Source organism: Prionailurus bengalensis, chromosome D2 (assembly GCF_016509475.1).
Source record: "Prionailurus bengalensis isolate Pbe53 chromosome D2, Fcat_Pben_1.1_paternal_pri, whole genome shotgun sequence".
In the NCBI taxonomy this organism is placed as follows: Eukaryota; Metazoa; Chordata; class Mammalia; order Carnivora; family Felidae; genus Prionailurus; species Prionailurus bengalensis.
The window spans coordinates 11,927,339-11,941,780 of NC_057351.1; the positions used below are offsets into that span (position 1 = coordinate 11,927,339).

Consider the following 14,442-nt stretch of genomic DNA (forward strand, 5'->3'; position numbering starts at 1 on the left):
CGGGGGCCCCTAAGGCCTTCAGGAATTCAGAAATTAACTATGAAGCTACTAGTCTAGGAGATCTTTTAGTTTTTCATATTTCACTTTTTTTTTCTTTTGCTATGATTCCTAAGTGCAATGCGGTATATACTAGATTAGATCTTAAGGCAGAAAAGGGGGCATTAGTGGAAACACTTGAAAGATAAATAAAGTCTGGATTTTAGTTAATAGCAATACTATTCTTAGTTTTGACCAAAGGACCATAGCTATGTAAGATAGTAACATTCAGGAAAACTAGATGCAGAGTATATAGAAATTCTCTCTGCTATCTTTGCAACTTTTCTATAAATCTGAAATTACCACCCCCCGAAAAAAGTTTATGTAACAAACACACACGATACCCATTCATGATAAAAACTCTCAGGAAACTAAGAACAGAGGGAAACTTCCTCAACTTGATAAAGAACATTTACAAAAGAGCTATAGCTAACATCATACTTAATGATGTAAAACTAATATCCCCCTAATATCAGGAACAAAACAAAGGATGTCCATTTTCATCTCCTACTCAACATCGTACTGCAAGTCGTAGCTAATGCAAGAAGAGAAGGAAATTAAATGTATACAGATTGGGAAGGAAGACTTTGTCTTTGTTCACAGATAAGATTGTCGACGTAGAAAATCCCAAAGAATCAACTAAAAACTCCTGGTATCAATACGTAATTATATATAGCAAGGTCACAAAATATAAGGTTAATATACAAAATTCAACTGTTTATCTATATACCAGCAATGAGCAACTGATATTAGAAATTAAAAACACAGGGCGCCTGGGTGGCTCAGTCGGTTGAGCGTCTGACTTCGGCTCGGGTCATGATCTCGTAGTTGACGAGTTCAAGCCCCGCATCGGGCTCTGTGCTGACAGCTCAGAGCCCAGAGCCTGCTTCTGATTCTGTTTCCCTCTCTCTCTGCCTCTCCCCTGCTCATGCTCTGTCTCTCTCTGTCTCAAAAATAAAGATAAACATAAAAAAAAAAGAAATTAAAACACAACACCATTTACGTCAGCACGAAAACAAATGAAATACCTGGGTGTAATTCTAACAAAATACGTACAAGATCTACATGAGGAAAACTACAAACCTTGGAATAAAGAGATCAAAGCAAATCTAAATAGGTGGAGAGATATTCCATGTACATGAATAGGAAGACTCAGTATTGTTAAGATACCAATTCATCCCTATTTATAATATATAATTTATATATTCATTCACACAATCCCAATGAAAATCCTAGCCAGTTATTTTACAAATCAACTGATTCTGAAGTTCACATGGACAGGTGAACAACCCAGAATAACTAGTGCAATACTGAATTAGAAGAACAAAATGGAAGGACTGACACTACCTGGCTTCAAGACTCACTACAAGCGAAGGTAATCAATGGTATCAGTGAAAGAAGAGACAAATAAATCAATGGAATGAAAAAGAGAGTCCAGAAAAAGAACCACACAAATACAGCCAAGTGATCTTTGATGAAGGAGCAAAGGCAAACCAATGGAGAAAGGACTTCCTTTTCAACAAATGGTCCTGGAAAGATGAGACATCCATATTTGAAAGAATTCAAGGACACAAAGATCTTACAACTTTCACCAAAATTAACTCGAAATGGATCACACTTAAATATAAACTACAAAACTATTAAAGATATAAAGATATATATGAAGATAACACAGCCTGAAACTAATATTACACTGTATGTTAACTAACCGGAATTTAAATTAAAACTTGAAAGAAAGAAAAAAAGATAACACAGAAGACTTAGGTGGTCGTCAGTTTGGCAACACTGAAAGGAAGATCAATGAAAGAAAAAACTGACAAGCTAGACTTTACTACAATTAACAATTAACTTCTGCTAAGCAGAGGACGCTATCATGGGAAGACAAGCCACAGACTGGGAGAAAGTATTTGCAAAACACATATCAGATAAAGGAATGGTAATTAAAAGATAACAAAATCTTAAAATTCAACAATAAATACATATGCACCCAACACAGAAGCAACAAAAAACATAAAACAATTATTGACAGACCTAAAGGGAGAAATTGACAGCAATACAACAATACAGGACTGTAACATACCACTTCCATCAATGATGATCATCCAGACAGGAAATCCATAAGGAAGCCTTAATATGATACATGAGACCAATAGACTTAACAATGATATATACAGAACATTCCACCCAAAAGCAGAAAACAGGTTCTTCTCAAGTATACATGGAACATCCTCTAGAACACATGTCAGGCTACAAAATGAGTCTCAAAAAATTGAAGACTGAAATCGTGTCAAGCATCTTTTTCAACCACAATGATATAAAACTAGAAATCAATTACAGGAAGAAAACTGGAAAAACTACAAATATGTGAAGATTAAACATGTTACTGAACAACTACTGTGTCATAGAAGAAATCAAAGGAGAAATTAAAAAGCTACAGAGACGAATGAAAAGAGAAATATGACACACCAACATCTGTGGGATGCAGCTAAAGCAGTTATAAGAGGAAAGTTCAGAGCAACAGAGGTCAACCTCAAAAAAACAAGAGAAATCTCAAATGAGTAATTTAACTTTACACCAGAGGAACTAGAATAAGAAGAATAAACGAAGCCCAAAGTTAGCAAAAGGAAGGGAATAATAAAGTTCAGAGTAAAAATAAATGAAATAGAGGCTAAAAAGACAAATAGAAAAGATCAATGGAACGAAGAGCTGGTTTTTTAAAAAGATAAATGCAATTGACAAAACTTTAAACTACCTAAGAAAAAAGGAGAAGACTCAAATAAATCAGAAGTGAGAGCAGAGAAGTACAAGTGATAACAAAGAAATACAAAAAAGTCATAAGAGACTATTATGAACAATTATATGCCAGTAAATTGAACCTACAAGAAATGGATAAATTCCCAGAAACTTACAATCTTCCAAGACTGAATCACGAAGAAATAGAAGATCTCAACAGACCAATTATTGTCCTAGTTTGGAGACTGAAGCATAAAAGTCCAGGACCAGAAGGCCTAACTAGTAAACTGTACCAAAACATCCAAAGAAGATTTAATATCTATCCTTCTCAAACTCTTCCAAAAATTGAAGAGAAGGAAATGCTTCTAAACTTACTTTACGAGGCATTACCCTGATACCCAAAACCAGGCAAGGACACCCCCAAAAAAGAAAATGACAGGCCAATATCCCTGATGAACAAAGATGCAAAAATCCTTAACAAAATATTAGCAAACAGAATTCAGCACTACATTAAAAGGATCACACACCATGATCAAGTGGGATTTATCCCAGGGATGCAAGGATGGTCCAACATCTGCAAGTCAGCCAATGGAATATACCACATGCACAGAATGAAAAATAAAAATCCTATGATCTCAACAGATAAAGCAACTGACAAATTTCAACATCCACTGACGATAAAAACTCTCAACAAAGTGAGTACAGAGGGAACATACCTCAACATTATAAAAACCATATACAGCAAACCTATAGCTAACAGCATTCTCAACAGTGAAAAGCTAAAGCTTTTCCTTAAGATCAGGAACAAGACAAGGACGCCCACTCTCTCCACTTTTTTTTTTTAAATTTTTTTTTCAACATTTTTATTTATTTTTGGGACAGAGAGAGACAGAGCATGAACGGGGGAGGGGCAGAGAGAGAGGGAGACACAGAATCAGAAACAGGCTCCAGGCTGTGAGCCATCAGCCCAGAGCCTGACGCGGGGCTCGAACTCACAGACCGCGAGATCGTGACCTGGCTGAAGTCGGACGCTTAACCGACTGCGCCACCCAGGCGCCCCTTTTTTTTTAAATTTTTTTTTTCAACATTTTTATTTATTTTTGGGACAGAGAGAGACAGAGCATGAACGGGGGAGGGGCAGAGAGAGAGGGAGACACAGAGTCAGAAACATCTCCACTTTTATTCAACACAGTATCAGAAGTCTTAGCCACAGAAACTAGGCAAAAAGAAATAAAAAGCATCCAAATTGGAAAGAAGTAAAACTCACTATTTGCAGATGATAGGATACTATATGTAGAAAACTCTAAGGACTCCCCCCCAAAAACCGCTAGAACTAATAAATTAATTAAGTAAAGTTGCAAGATACAAAATTAATATAAAAAATGTTGCATTTCTATACACTAAAACTATTGGAAAGAGAAATTAAGAAAACCATCGCACACATTACATCAAAAAACAAAATACCTAGGAATAAATTTAACCAAGAGGATGAAAGAACTGTACATTGAAAACTATAAGATGCTGATGAAAAAAACTGAAGATGACACAAAGAAATGGAAAAATATCCATGCTCATGAAATGAAAGAATATTGTTAAAATGTCCACAGTACCCAAAGCAATCTACAGATTCAGGACAATCCCTATCAAAATTCCAATGGCATTTATCATAGAACTAACAAATAATACTAAAATTTTTATGGAGCCACAAAAGACCCTCAGAAGTCAAAGCAATCTTGAGAAAGAAATACGAACCCAGAGATATCACATGCCCTGATTTCAAATTATACTACAAACTTAGAGTAATCAAAACAGTATGGTATTGGCATAGAAACAGACATACAAATCAATAGAAAAAAATAAACCCATGCATACATGGTCAATTAATTTACAACAAATGGGGCAAGAATATGCACTTGGGAAAGGACAGTCTCTTCTTTTTTTTTTTTTTTAACATAATTTATTGTCAAATTGGTTTCCATACAACACTCAGTGCTCATCCCAGCAGGTGCCCTCCTCCATGCCCATCACCCACTTTCCCGTCTCCCCCACCCCCCATCAACCCTCAGTTTGCTCTCAGTATCCAAGAGAAGAACAGTCTCTTCAATAAATTGTGTTGGGAAAACTGGACAGCCACAAGCAAAAGAATGACCTTGAACCACTTTCTTATACCATACACAAAAATCAATCAAAATGGATTAAAGACTTGCATGTAAGGGGTGTCTGGGTGGCTCAGTTAGTTATTTAAGCACCCTACTCTCAATTTTGGCTCAGGTCATGATCTCATGGTTTGTGAGATTGAGCTCCGCATCAGGCTCTGTGCTGACAGTGCAAAGCCTGTTTGGGATTCTCTCCCTCCTCTCTCTCTCTGTCCTTCCCCTGCTCACACACACTCTCTATCTCTCAAAATAAATAAAATAAACATAAAAAAAAAAAAAGACTTGCATGTAAGACCTGAAACCATAAAACTCCTGAAAGAAAACATAGGCAGTAAGCTCCTTGACATCAAACTTAGTGGTGTTTTGTTTTGTTGTTTATTTTTTCAATATATGAAGTTTATTGTCAAATTGGTTTACATACAACACCCAGTGCTCATCCCAAAAGGTGCCCTCCTCAATACCCATCACCCATCCTCCCCTCCCTCCCACCCCCCATCAACCCTCAGTTTGCTCTCAGTTTTTAAGAGTCTCTTATGCTTTGGCTCTCTTCCACTCTAACCTCTTTTTTTTTTTTTTTTCCTTCTCCTCCCCAGGGGTTTCTGTTAAGTTTCTCAGGATCCACATAAGAGTGAAACCATATGGTATCTGTCTTTCTCTGTATGGCTTATTTCACTTAGCATCACACTCTCCAGTTCCATCCATGTTGCTACAAAGGGCCATATTTCATTCTTTCTCATTGCCACGTAGTACTCCATTGTGTCAAAAACACACTCAGATATCACCTCATGCCAGTCAGAGTGGCCAAAATGAACAAATAACAAGACTATAGATGCTGGCGAGGATGTGGAGAAACAGGAACCCTCTTGCACTGTTGGTGGGAGTAAAAATTGGTGCAGCCACTCTGGAAAACAGTGTGGAGGTTCCTCAGAAAATTAAAAATAGACCTACCCTATGACCCAGCAATAGCACTGCTAGGAATTTACCCAAGGGATACAGGAGTACTGATGCATAGGGGCACTTGTACCCCAATGTTTATAGCAGCACTCTCAACAACAGCCAAATTATGGAAAGAGCCTAAATGTCCATCAACTGATGAATGGATAAAGAAACTGTGGTTTATATACACAATGGAGTACTTAGCGGTGTTTTTTGTTTGTTTGTTGGTTTTTGGATCAGATTGAAAAGTCAAGGGAAACAAAAAAAGAAAGTAAACAATTGAGACTACATCGGACTGTAAAGCTTCCGCACAGTGAAGGAAACCGTCAACACAACAAAAAGGCACCTACAGGACGGGAGAAGGTACCTGTAAATCGTATACCTGGTGCTCACTTTGGCAGCACATATACTAAAACTGGAATGATACAGAGAACATTAACATGGCCCCTGAGCAAGGATAATGAGCAAATTATCTATCTGATAAGGGGTTAATATCCAAAATATATAAAGAACTCATACAACTCAATAATACAATGAAAGACATCCAATTAGAAGATGGGAAGATCTGAATACTTTTCCAAAGAAGACAACCAGATAACCAACAGACACATGAAAAGATGCTCAACACGACTGACTCATCATCAGGGAAATACAAATCAAACCCACAAATAGATACCACCTCACACCAATCAGAATGGACAATATCAAAAAGACAAGAAATAACAAGTGTTGTCAAGGATGTGGAGAAAGGGGAACCCCTGTGCACTGTTGGTGGGAATATAAACTGGTTCAGCCACTGTGGAAAACAGCATGGAAGTTCCTCAAAAAGTTAAAACTAGAGCTACCCTATGATCCAGCAGTTCTACCACCAGGTATCTATCCAAAGAAAATAAAAACACTCATTCAAAAAAAATGTATGTATCCCTATGTTCATTGCAACATTGTTTACTATTGCCAAGATATGAAAACAACTAAGTGTCCATCAATGGATGAATGGATAGATGTCACACACACACACACACACACACACACACACACACACACGAATATTATTCAGCCATAAAAAAGAATGAAATCTTGCCATTTGTAGCAATGTGGATGGATCTTGGGGGTATCATGTTAAGTGAAATAAGTCAGAGAAAGACAAATATTACATGATTTGGCTTACACACAGAACTTAAAAACCAAACCAAACAAAACCCAGACTCACAAATGCAGAACAGACTGAGAGCTGCCAGAAGGGAGGGGCTTGGGGGTGGGGGGTGGTGACTTGGGTGCAGGAGATCGAAGAGCACAAACTTCCAGTTATAAAAGAATAAGTCACTGGGATGGAATGCAAGGCTTGGGAAATACAGTTGGTAATATATGTCAACTTTGCATGGTGGATTTACTGTGGTGATCGTCTTACAATGTACACAAATGTCAAACCACTATGTTATCCACCTGAAACTAATATAATATCTTAAGTCAACTGTACCTTAAAAAAAAAAAAAAGATTGCTAGGTCCTACGCACCGGCTAAGTCACAACCCTTGAACACAGCTCCACTTGGAACACTCTTAATCTATTTTTAATCTTATGCTACGTCATCCACACTCAACACCAGGTAATAAACTAAAATGTTTTACATCACCACATTATCATTAGAAAGGACCCCAGCCTGGGGCGCCTGGTGCGCCTGGGTGGCTCAGGCAGTTAAATGTCCAAATTTTGATTCTGGCTCAGGTCATGTTCTCCTGATCATGAGATCAAGCCCCTCGTTGGGCTCTGCACTGCGCATGGAGTCTGCTTAGGATTCTCTCTCCTCTCTCTCTCTCTCTCTCTCTGCCCCTCCACCACTGTGCACTCTCTCTCTCAAAACAAATAAATAAACTTTAAAAAATAAATAAATAAAAAGAAAGGACCTTGGACTTTTTCTAAACTTCATTCCAATCCTAACTCCTCTCTTCAACAGTTAGGTGGCTCCAGTTCCTCATTTGCTGCGTGAGGAAGTTATGCCTAACTAGCAATCTGGATCCCAGGAATGTTAAAGTAAAATAAGATACATGAAAATGTTTCAGAAAAATAGTCTTTATATTGCTATTTGCTCATTCTGATACTTCCATATGCCTCTGCCAGGCCAACTCTGACCCAGGCTTTAAAAATTAGTTCCAGAGGCGCCTGGGTGGCTCAGTCGGTTAAGCATCTGACTTCGACTCAGGTCATGATCTGCCGGCTCGTGAGTTTGAGCCCTATGTCGGGCTCTGTGCTGACAGCTCAGAGCCTGGAGCCTCTTCAGATCCTGTGTCTTTCTCTCTCTCTCTGCCCCTCCCCTGCTCACACTCTGTCTCTCAAAAATAAATTAAAAAACATTAAAAAATTAAAAAATAAATAAAAATAAAAATTAGTTCCAACGTCACCTTCTCTACAAAGCTGTCCTTGAATCCCACGAGAACACCATCACTCCAACCCATCTACTGCAAGATTTTTGTTCATACTTTTGTAGAGCAGTTGACATTTTATATTTTAATTTACTTACGAATTTCTCCTACTGTGGACTGTTTCACATTTGCCTGTATTCCGGGGCACAGGGTTTCCATTAATGCTCAATGAATTAATAATTAATAGTAATAATGATACAAAGACACTGTCCCACTGTACTTTGTTAACACATGTACAGTTTGTGATGATCAAAATCAGCAAGCAACGGTTTCTTACAGTCACCTTATAACATACTATCTGCTTATATACACACAGGTATAGGTGTGTGTATTTTAAAAAGTCTCATAGATTTGTCAACCAGCCTCCTCAATACTGAGATCAACTCTTAGTCCTGAACCAGAAAGCAAACTGCTGGGTACCACTCAGAGTTCCAAACCCAGAACAATACAAACAGGATCTGATAAAACTCTCCAATTCCTGGGCTGCTTTCTACCTGTCCATCCGCCCCTTCGGTCTGTACGATTCATAACAAATTGGAGACCAGATCTATTCTCTCTGTGAGTGGGCTATAGATGGACGTTGAAGACACAGAAAGAATTATAGGGTAACAATGGAAAAAAAAAAAGTAACCGCTGAGTGGGTCGAAAGTCAGAATTAACTGCATGTTTGCTGAAGGAAGAGAAATATGTATCTTCGAAACTCCATAAAAATATCCTCCTTGGATTCCTGCAGGTGAGGCAGGGGCAGGGAGAACGCCCTCTAAGTGTGTCCTCTGAGAACGGTCAGCAAAACAAAGACCAAGATGACACCCGGGCCAATGTAGGGGTTTCACCTACGTATCGAGGGATGCGACCAGATCATGATTAAGAGTAAAGGGGATGGGGAAAAGAGCAATAGAATAATACTCAAAAATATCTGAGGAAATACAGGGGCACTTGGGTGGCTTGCTGGTTGAGCATCCGACTTCTGCTCAGGTCATGATCTCACGGTTTGCGAGTTTCAGCCCTGCGTCGGGCTCTGTGCTGACAGCTCAGAGCTTGCTTCGATTCTCTGTCTCCCTCTCTCTCTGCCCCTCCCCTGCTCGCTCGCTCCCTCAAAAATATATGAACATTTTTAAAAAAAGGTTTTTAAATATTTAAGGAAAGACAAAAAATTCCAAAGTAAGCTAGATAAAGTTTGTCTTCAGAGACCCCTACATTTTCCTATCCTTCAGTTTTTCGGTTGAACATTTACTGCATCCATTCTACACACCAAGGACTCTATTAAGCATGAGAGATGTGCAGATGATTAAGAGACTGCTCCGGAAAAGCTCATGAGCTGTTCAATCAATCACAGTCAAGTTCAATACAGTTACTTTCTTAACTATCAGTCCCAATCAATTGTATAACAATGCACTCTAAATTAATAGCAGCTTTTAAGAAATCACACTGCCACATTAACTCAACTGTAAGACGTGTCATGAAATTAGAAACATTAAAACATGAATAAAACAAGAAAATAATTGATGAAATGTGGAACCACAGTCGCTAAAAGCTGCTCCTATCCCTAGATCACCTACTGACTTACAGCCTCTGAGTCTCTGTTCCAGTCTCATTAAAATGAGGACACAAACAGCAGTGCCTACCTCAAGGTGGTGCTGCTAGAATTAAAAGAAATAACTCACAGAAAGCACTTAAAACAGAAAACTCTCAATAAATGTCTATTACTATTATTTTTATGGCAGAGACTATAATAAAAGTAAACAGAATGCTCTGAAAACATCAACCTGAGCTAATCAGAGAGGGAAAGTTCCCTGGAGAGGACTCTGGAGATGATTCGTAAAGGCTAACAAGGAGTCAGCAGAGTTTGGGGGGGGGGGGGGGGAGATGGGGAGAGGGAGAGAGGGGGAGAGAGAGAGAGAGAGAGAGAGAGAGAGAGAGAGAGAGAGAGAGAGAGAGAGAGAAGGCGGCAGGCACAGCTTCCAGGCAGGAAGAACAGGGCATGTGTGGAAAAAAGGCACAGGTGAAAAGAGTATATATTCTGGGAGGTTCCATTTCACTTGTGGTATGTAATTTAAAACATTTTGATAAGAAAAATAGGGAGATAGTTTAAAATAGAACGTAAAAGCCAGGTTAACTTTATTTAAAGATAAAAATCTGAGCTAGAGAATTCCCATCTGATCCCACACTGAACTGCTTCCGTCTGCTCCCTAAGCTGGGGGGAGAAAACACCTTGCAAAGCCCTGTCCTACCAACGTAAGCGCTGGTAATAGTTTTGCAGAATTAGGACTGCGCCAAGCACAGCCTGAAACTGTGAGGGGCACGCTTACAGCCAAACAGGCAACCATCTGCCCGATCCAGGAGATACGAGCCCAGCCCCTCCAACTGACCCATTCCGACAGTGGTCTTCTGACGCCCGTCGGAAAAGTCTGAATGTACTTCCCAGAGAGCCAACGTCCCATGCAAGCTTTTCAGTGGAAATACGCAGGACCAGTCCCCTCCCAGGCCCCATTCTGTAGCCATCCAAAAAGATACCCCTAAAAGGAATGGGGTCAAGGAAAGAATGAGCACTTACCAGAGTGGGTCTGCATGAGACACACTGATGACAAATGCCTCTCCCGTCTGTCCAGAAAGAGTTCGCCCACTTTTATCGATAATTGTCCCTGAAATCTGAATTAACAAAGTAAACTCCGTCAACGACAGAGGCTCAAATTAAGAATATGGTCACAAACGTGAAATAAAATGAGCACGCTGACTTTGTTCTTTCACGAGGAAGGGAACCGTGGAGCTCTAACAAAAGGAATCACTTACCATCGTGGTCAGAAAGGACGTGGGTAAAGTGACTGTGGGGAGGAGCTAGTAAGCCATAAAAACAAAAAAACAGGGAAAGTCACTGAGGCAAACCCAGTGACCAACAAAGCTTCTGAGTTCACACATCCGGTCCCACAGCAGAAGGCCTTCCCAGAGACCTCTGGCTGTCCTGGCTGATACATAGCTGGTTCATCCAACACCCCTTGATTTCATTCTATTCTATTCCCACCATCAGCCTTCGGCCTCTCCCGTGGGTCTGCCTACTCCAGGCTGGTGTCGTCAGCACTGGCCCTGTCAGTCAGCATGCAAGTCCACTCCTCAGGAGGAGTCCCTAAGCCCTGGACTCCAGGGGACCAATTCGGCCATGCTTCCTTGGAATGGTCTGCTTCTGCCAACCACTTCTAGGTTCATTTTCTTAGCATTTCCAGAATGCTACTGGTCTAGAGCTGGTGGTAGGAGGAAGGTGAACAGAGGAGGCTAAAAGACACTAAAGATAGTTGTCCTGGGCAAGGAAAGGCAAAACCCTGCCCTCAAGATGACAGTATTAATAAAAGGCACGATACATCATGCAAATTTTAGAACTTACAAAGATAGGTCGGGGGGAATACTCCTCTTCAAAAAGTTGCTGGAGTGCGAACAAGGCTGCCTGTTGGGGGTAAAAAGAAGAACATCTTTATTTCTGAGAGACTGTGTCCCCGGTCAGTCTAACTGGCTCATCAGAAGTCTCCCTTTTCCAAAACCCTGCTAGGTAAGATAAACGTCGCAATCTCTGGGGAAGAAGCATGTCCGCCCTGCAAGGTGCAATCCCGACACACGTTTCTCAAGTATAACACTGTACACATTAAAACAAAACAAATGCTGGCTCAGAGTTTACCTACGAACAGATATTCCCTCCAAAGAGGAGCTTAAGAGCTACACTTTCTTCCTTCTCCTAATCAAAATTAAAAATAAAGAAGAACGGGGTGCTCGGGTGGCTCAGTCGGGTAAGCGTCCAACTTCGGCTCAGGTCATGATCTCATGGTTTGTGAGTTCGAGCCCTGCATCGGGCTCTGTGCTGACAGCTCAGAGCCTGGAGCCTGCTTCCGATTCTGTGTCTCCCTCTTTCTCTGCCCCTCCCCCACTTGTTCGTTTTCTCTTTCTCAAAAATAAACATTAAATTTTTTTAATTACATAATTAAATACATAAGAATGCCTCCACCTTCCACACCGTCATATATCCACAGTAGGTACAGAAACTAACAGTGTGCATCACCGCAAAAGAGTGTGAGCTTGGAATGTGCTGTAAAGGTACAAATCCCAAGTTACTGTGTACACTCCCATGTTTTATTAAGTTCCAGGGAACTGATCTTCTTCTTTTCATCATTACATCTCTTGATTCTAAGAGGTTTACATTTTCATAATTTTCGGAAATCAGAATGCAACATGTACTCAACGTAGATCTTCATTGTGATGGTGAGGTTCTCTGGCATAAAAGGTTACTAAATCGACAGTGTGAGAATTTCTTTTTTCTTTTTTTTTTTTCAGAACTAGGCAAGTTGATTCTAAAGATCTCATGGAAAATATATGTGTAAGAATAGCCAGGAAAATTCTGAGGGAAAAACAGAGGTTCCGGGAAGGAGGTGAATAAAAGCCTACCAGTCACTCAGACATATTTTAATGATAATGTACAGAAAATAGCAGGATGGGAGCGTGACATCTGACAGATTACTGGAACAGATTCTACCCAGATGCGCTTCTGAATTTAGGATGGTCTGGGTGACATTCCACATGATTCCTATCACTGGGAACTAACAGGTTATTTAACAGACGATGTTAAGAAAAAACTAGGTACACCTTAGAGAAAAAGACTACTAGGTACATCTCTACCACATTCCTCGCCCCAAAATAAATTCCAGAGGTGCCTGGGTGACTCAGCCAGCATCTCACTGACTCTTGATTTCGGTTGAGCATCTGACTCTTGACTTCAGCTTAGGTCATGATCTCAGTCGTGAGATCAAGTCCCGCATCGGGCTCCACATTCTCTCTCTCTCTCCCCCTCCCCTGCTCATGCACACACACACTCACTCTCCCTCCTAACGAAATAAATAAATCTCAAAAAACTTTATCAAAAAAAAAAAAATCCCAGATGCATCACGGGGGAAACCAGTCCCGCGATAATCTAAAGAATGTTATCACACTTTCTACACCTGCACAGCATCTCTACCAGGCCCCCACACTGGTTAACAGTGGCTGTCCAGGAAAAACCTGCATCCCAGGGAAGAGAAGGAAGGATATTGCTTTTCACTCCATATTTTTACGTATCATTCACATTTAGAACCATGTGTGTGTATTTACTACATCTGCATACATGTACCTAGTAGCTGTACCTATAAATATTTACTTTCATAATTAAAAAAAAATTTTTTTTGAAACTTCACAAGATAACCTTTTGAAATTTTTCTCATTCCACTGGCCGCAATTAGAAATGTTCAAGAACAGAATGGAACAGAAGACTTCTATCTAACTTTGACAATGGCTGTGACGGTCTTCTCGCCACACTGGGCGATCATCACAGCCCCACCCCACTCACCGTCCCTTTCATCTCCCTTAACTCACCTTGGCGTTCGCAGTGTCAAAAATAGTTTCAATGAGTAAGATATCAACCCCACCATCCAGGAGCCCCTGGGCCTGCTCTTTGTATGCTTCAACAAGCTCGTCAAATGCTGCAAAAAAGAATAAATAAATCACATCCAGGACTCAGTCATCAAAATCCTCTCGGTGGCCAGGACATGTGTTCAGGCCTGCACCGTCAAGTAACTATTGCTGGTTCATGATGCTTAATTTAAGGACAACATCACCTTTTGTGAGAAACCAAATAAAGGAATAGGGCCGTGGTGGAAATTACACCTGTAAACCGAACACAGTTGCTCCTACTAAACACCACATACGAGCTGAGAATGAGTGAGTGAGTAGGCAGGCATACAGTCTCTTGAGCCCCGTACCTTACTTCCAACATCTTTAGAGTGGATCATTCATTCCAGAGGTGGTTTTAATCAGACAGTTAAGGGATGAGTGTGAGGGACAGCTATAGAAACATATCACACTGACATGGAGACATCGCAGGCCTCGTCCCGTTCCCTCACACTTGCCTTGGTGAGAGGCCACAGTCCCGTGGACTTCACTCCTGCCCTCTGACACCAACTCTGCCAGAGAGGAAACCTGCCTGAAGGGCAGGTTCAGCCTGTAACCAAAGTGTTCAATTCAATCACTGTTGCGTAAGATTTCTGTTAGAAACATCTTGAGTTGTCCATGTCTGTCTGAGAGGTCATCCCTCTCCCCATTCACCTCCCAACCAAACAAGAAAGAAGCTTGGACATTCCCGAGAGAAACCTC

The 14,442-nt window shown here is 40.4% G+C and overlaps 1 protein-coding gene and 1 non-coding gene across 3 annotated transcripts in view; one reads left to right on the plus strand and one right to left on the minus strand.

Annotated features, from left to right (window-relative positions):
* MTR (5-methyltetrahydrofolate-homocysteine methyltransferase) overlaps positions 1-14,442 on the minus strand; it is a 106,586-nt gene that overhangs the window by 78,976 nt on the left and 13,168 nt on the right. For both annotated transcript variants that reach the window (XM_043596217.1, XM_043596216.1), the window contains exons 6-8: positions 13,666-13,772; positions 11,657-11,716; positions 10,835-10,929 (exon numbers count right to left, since the gene is read on the minus strand). In XM_043596217.1, the coding sequence (XP_043452152.1) occupies positions 10,835-10,929; positions 11,657-11,716; positions 13,666-13,772 (262 nt within the window). The remainder of the gene's footprint in view (positions 1-10,834; positions 10,930-11,656; positions 11,717-13,665; positions 13,773-14,442) is intronic.
* On the plus strand, positions 6,247-6,353 carry LOC122493600. The gene has a single exon (XR_006299958.1). It is a non-coding gene; the product is annotated as a U6 spliceosomal RNA (small nuclear RNA).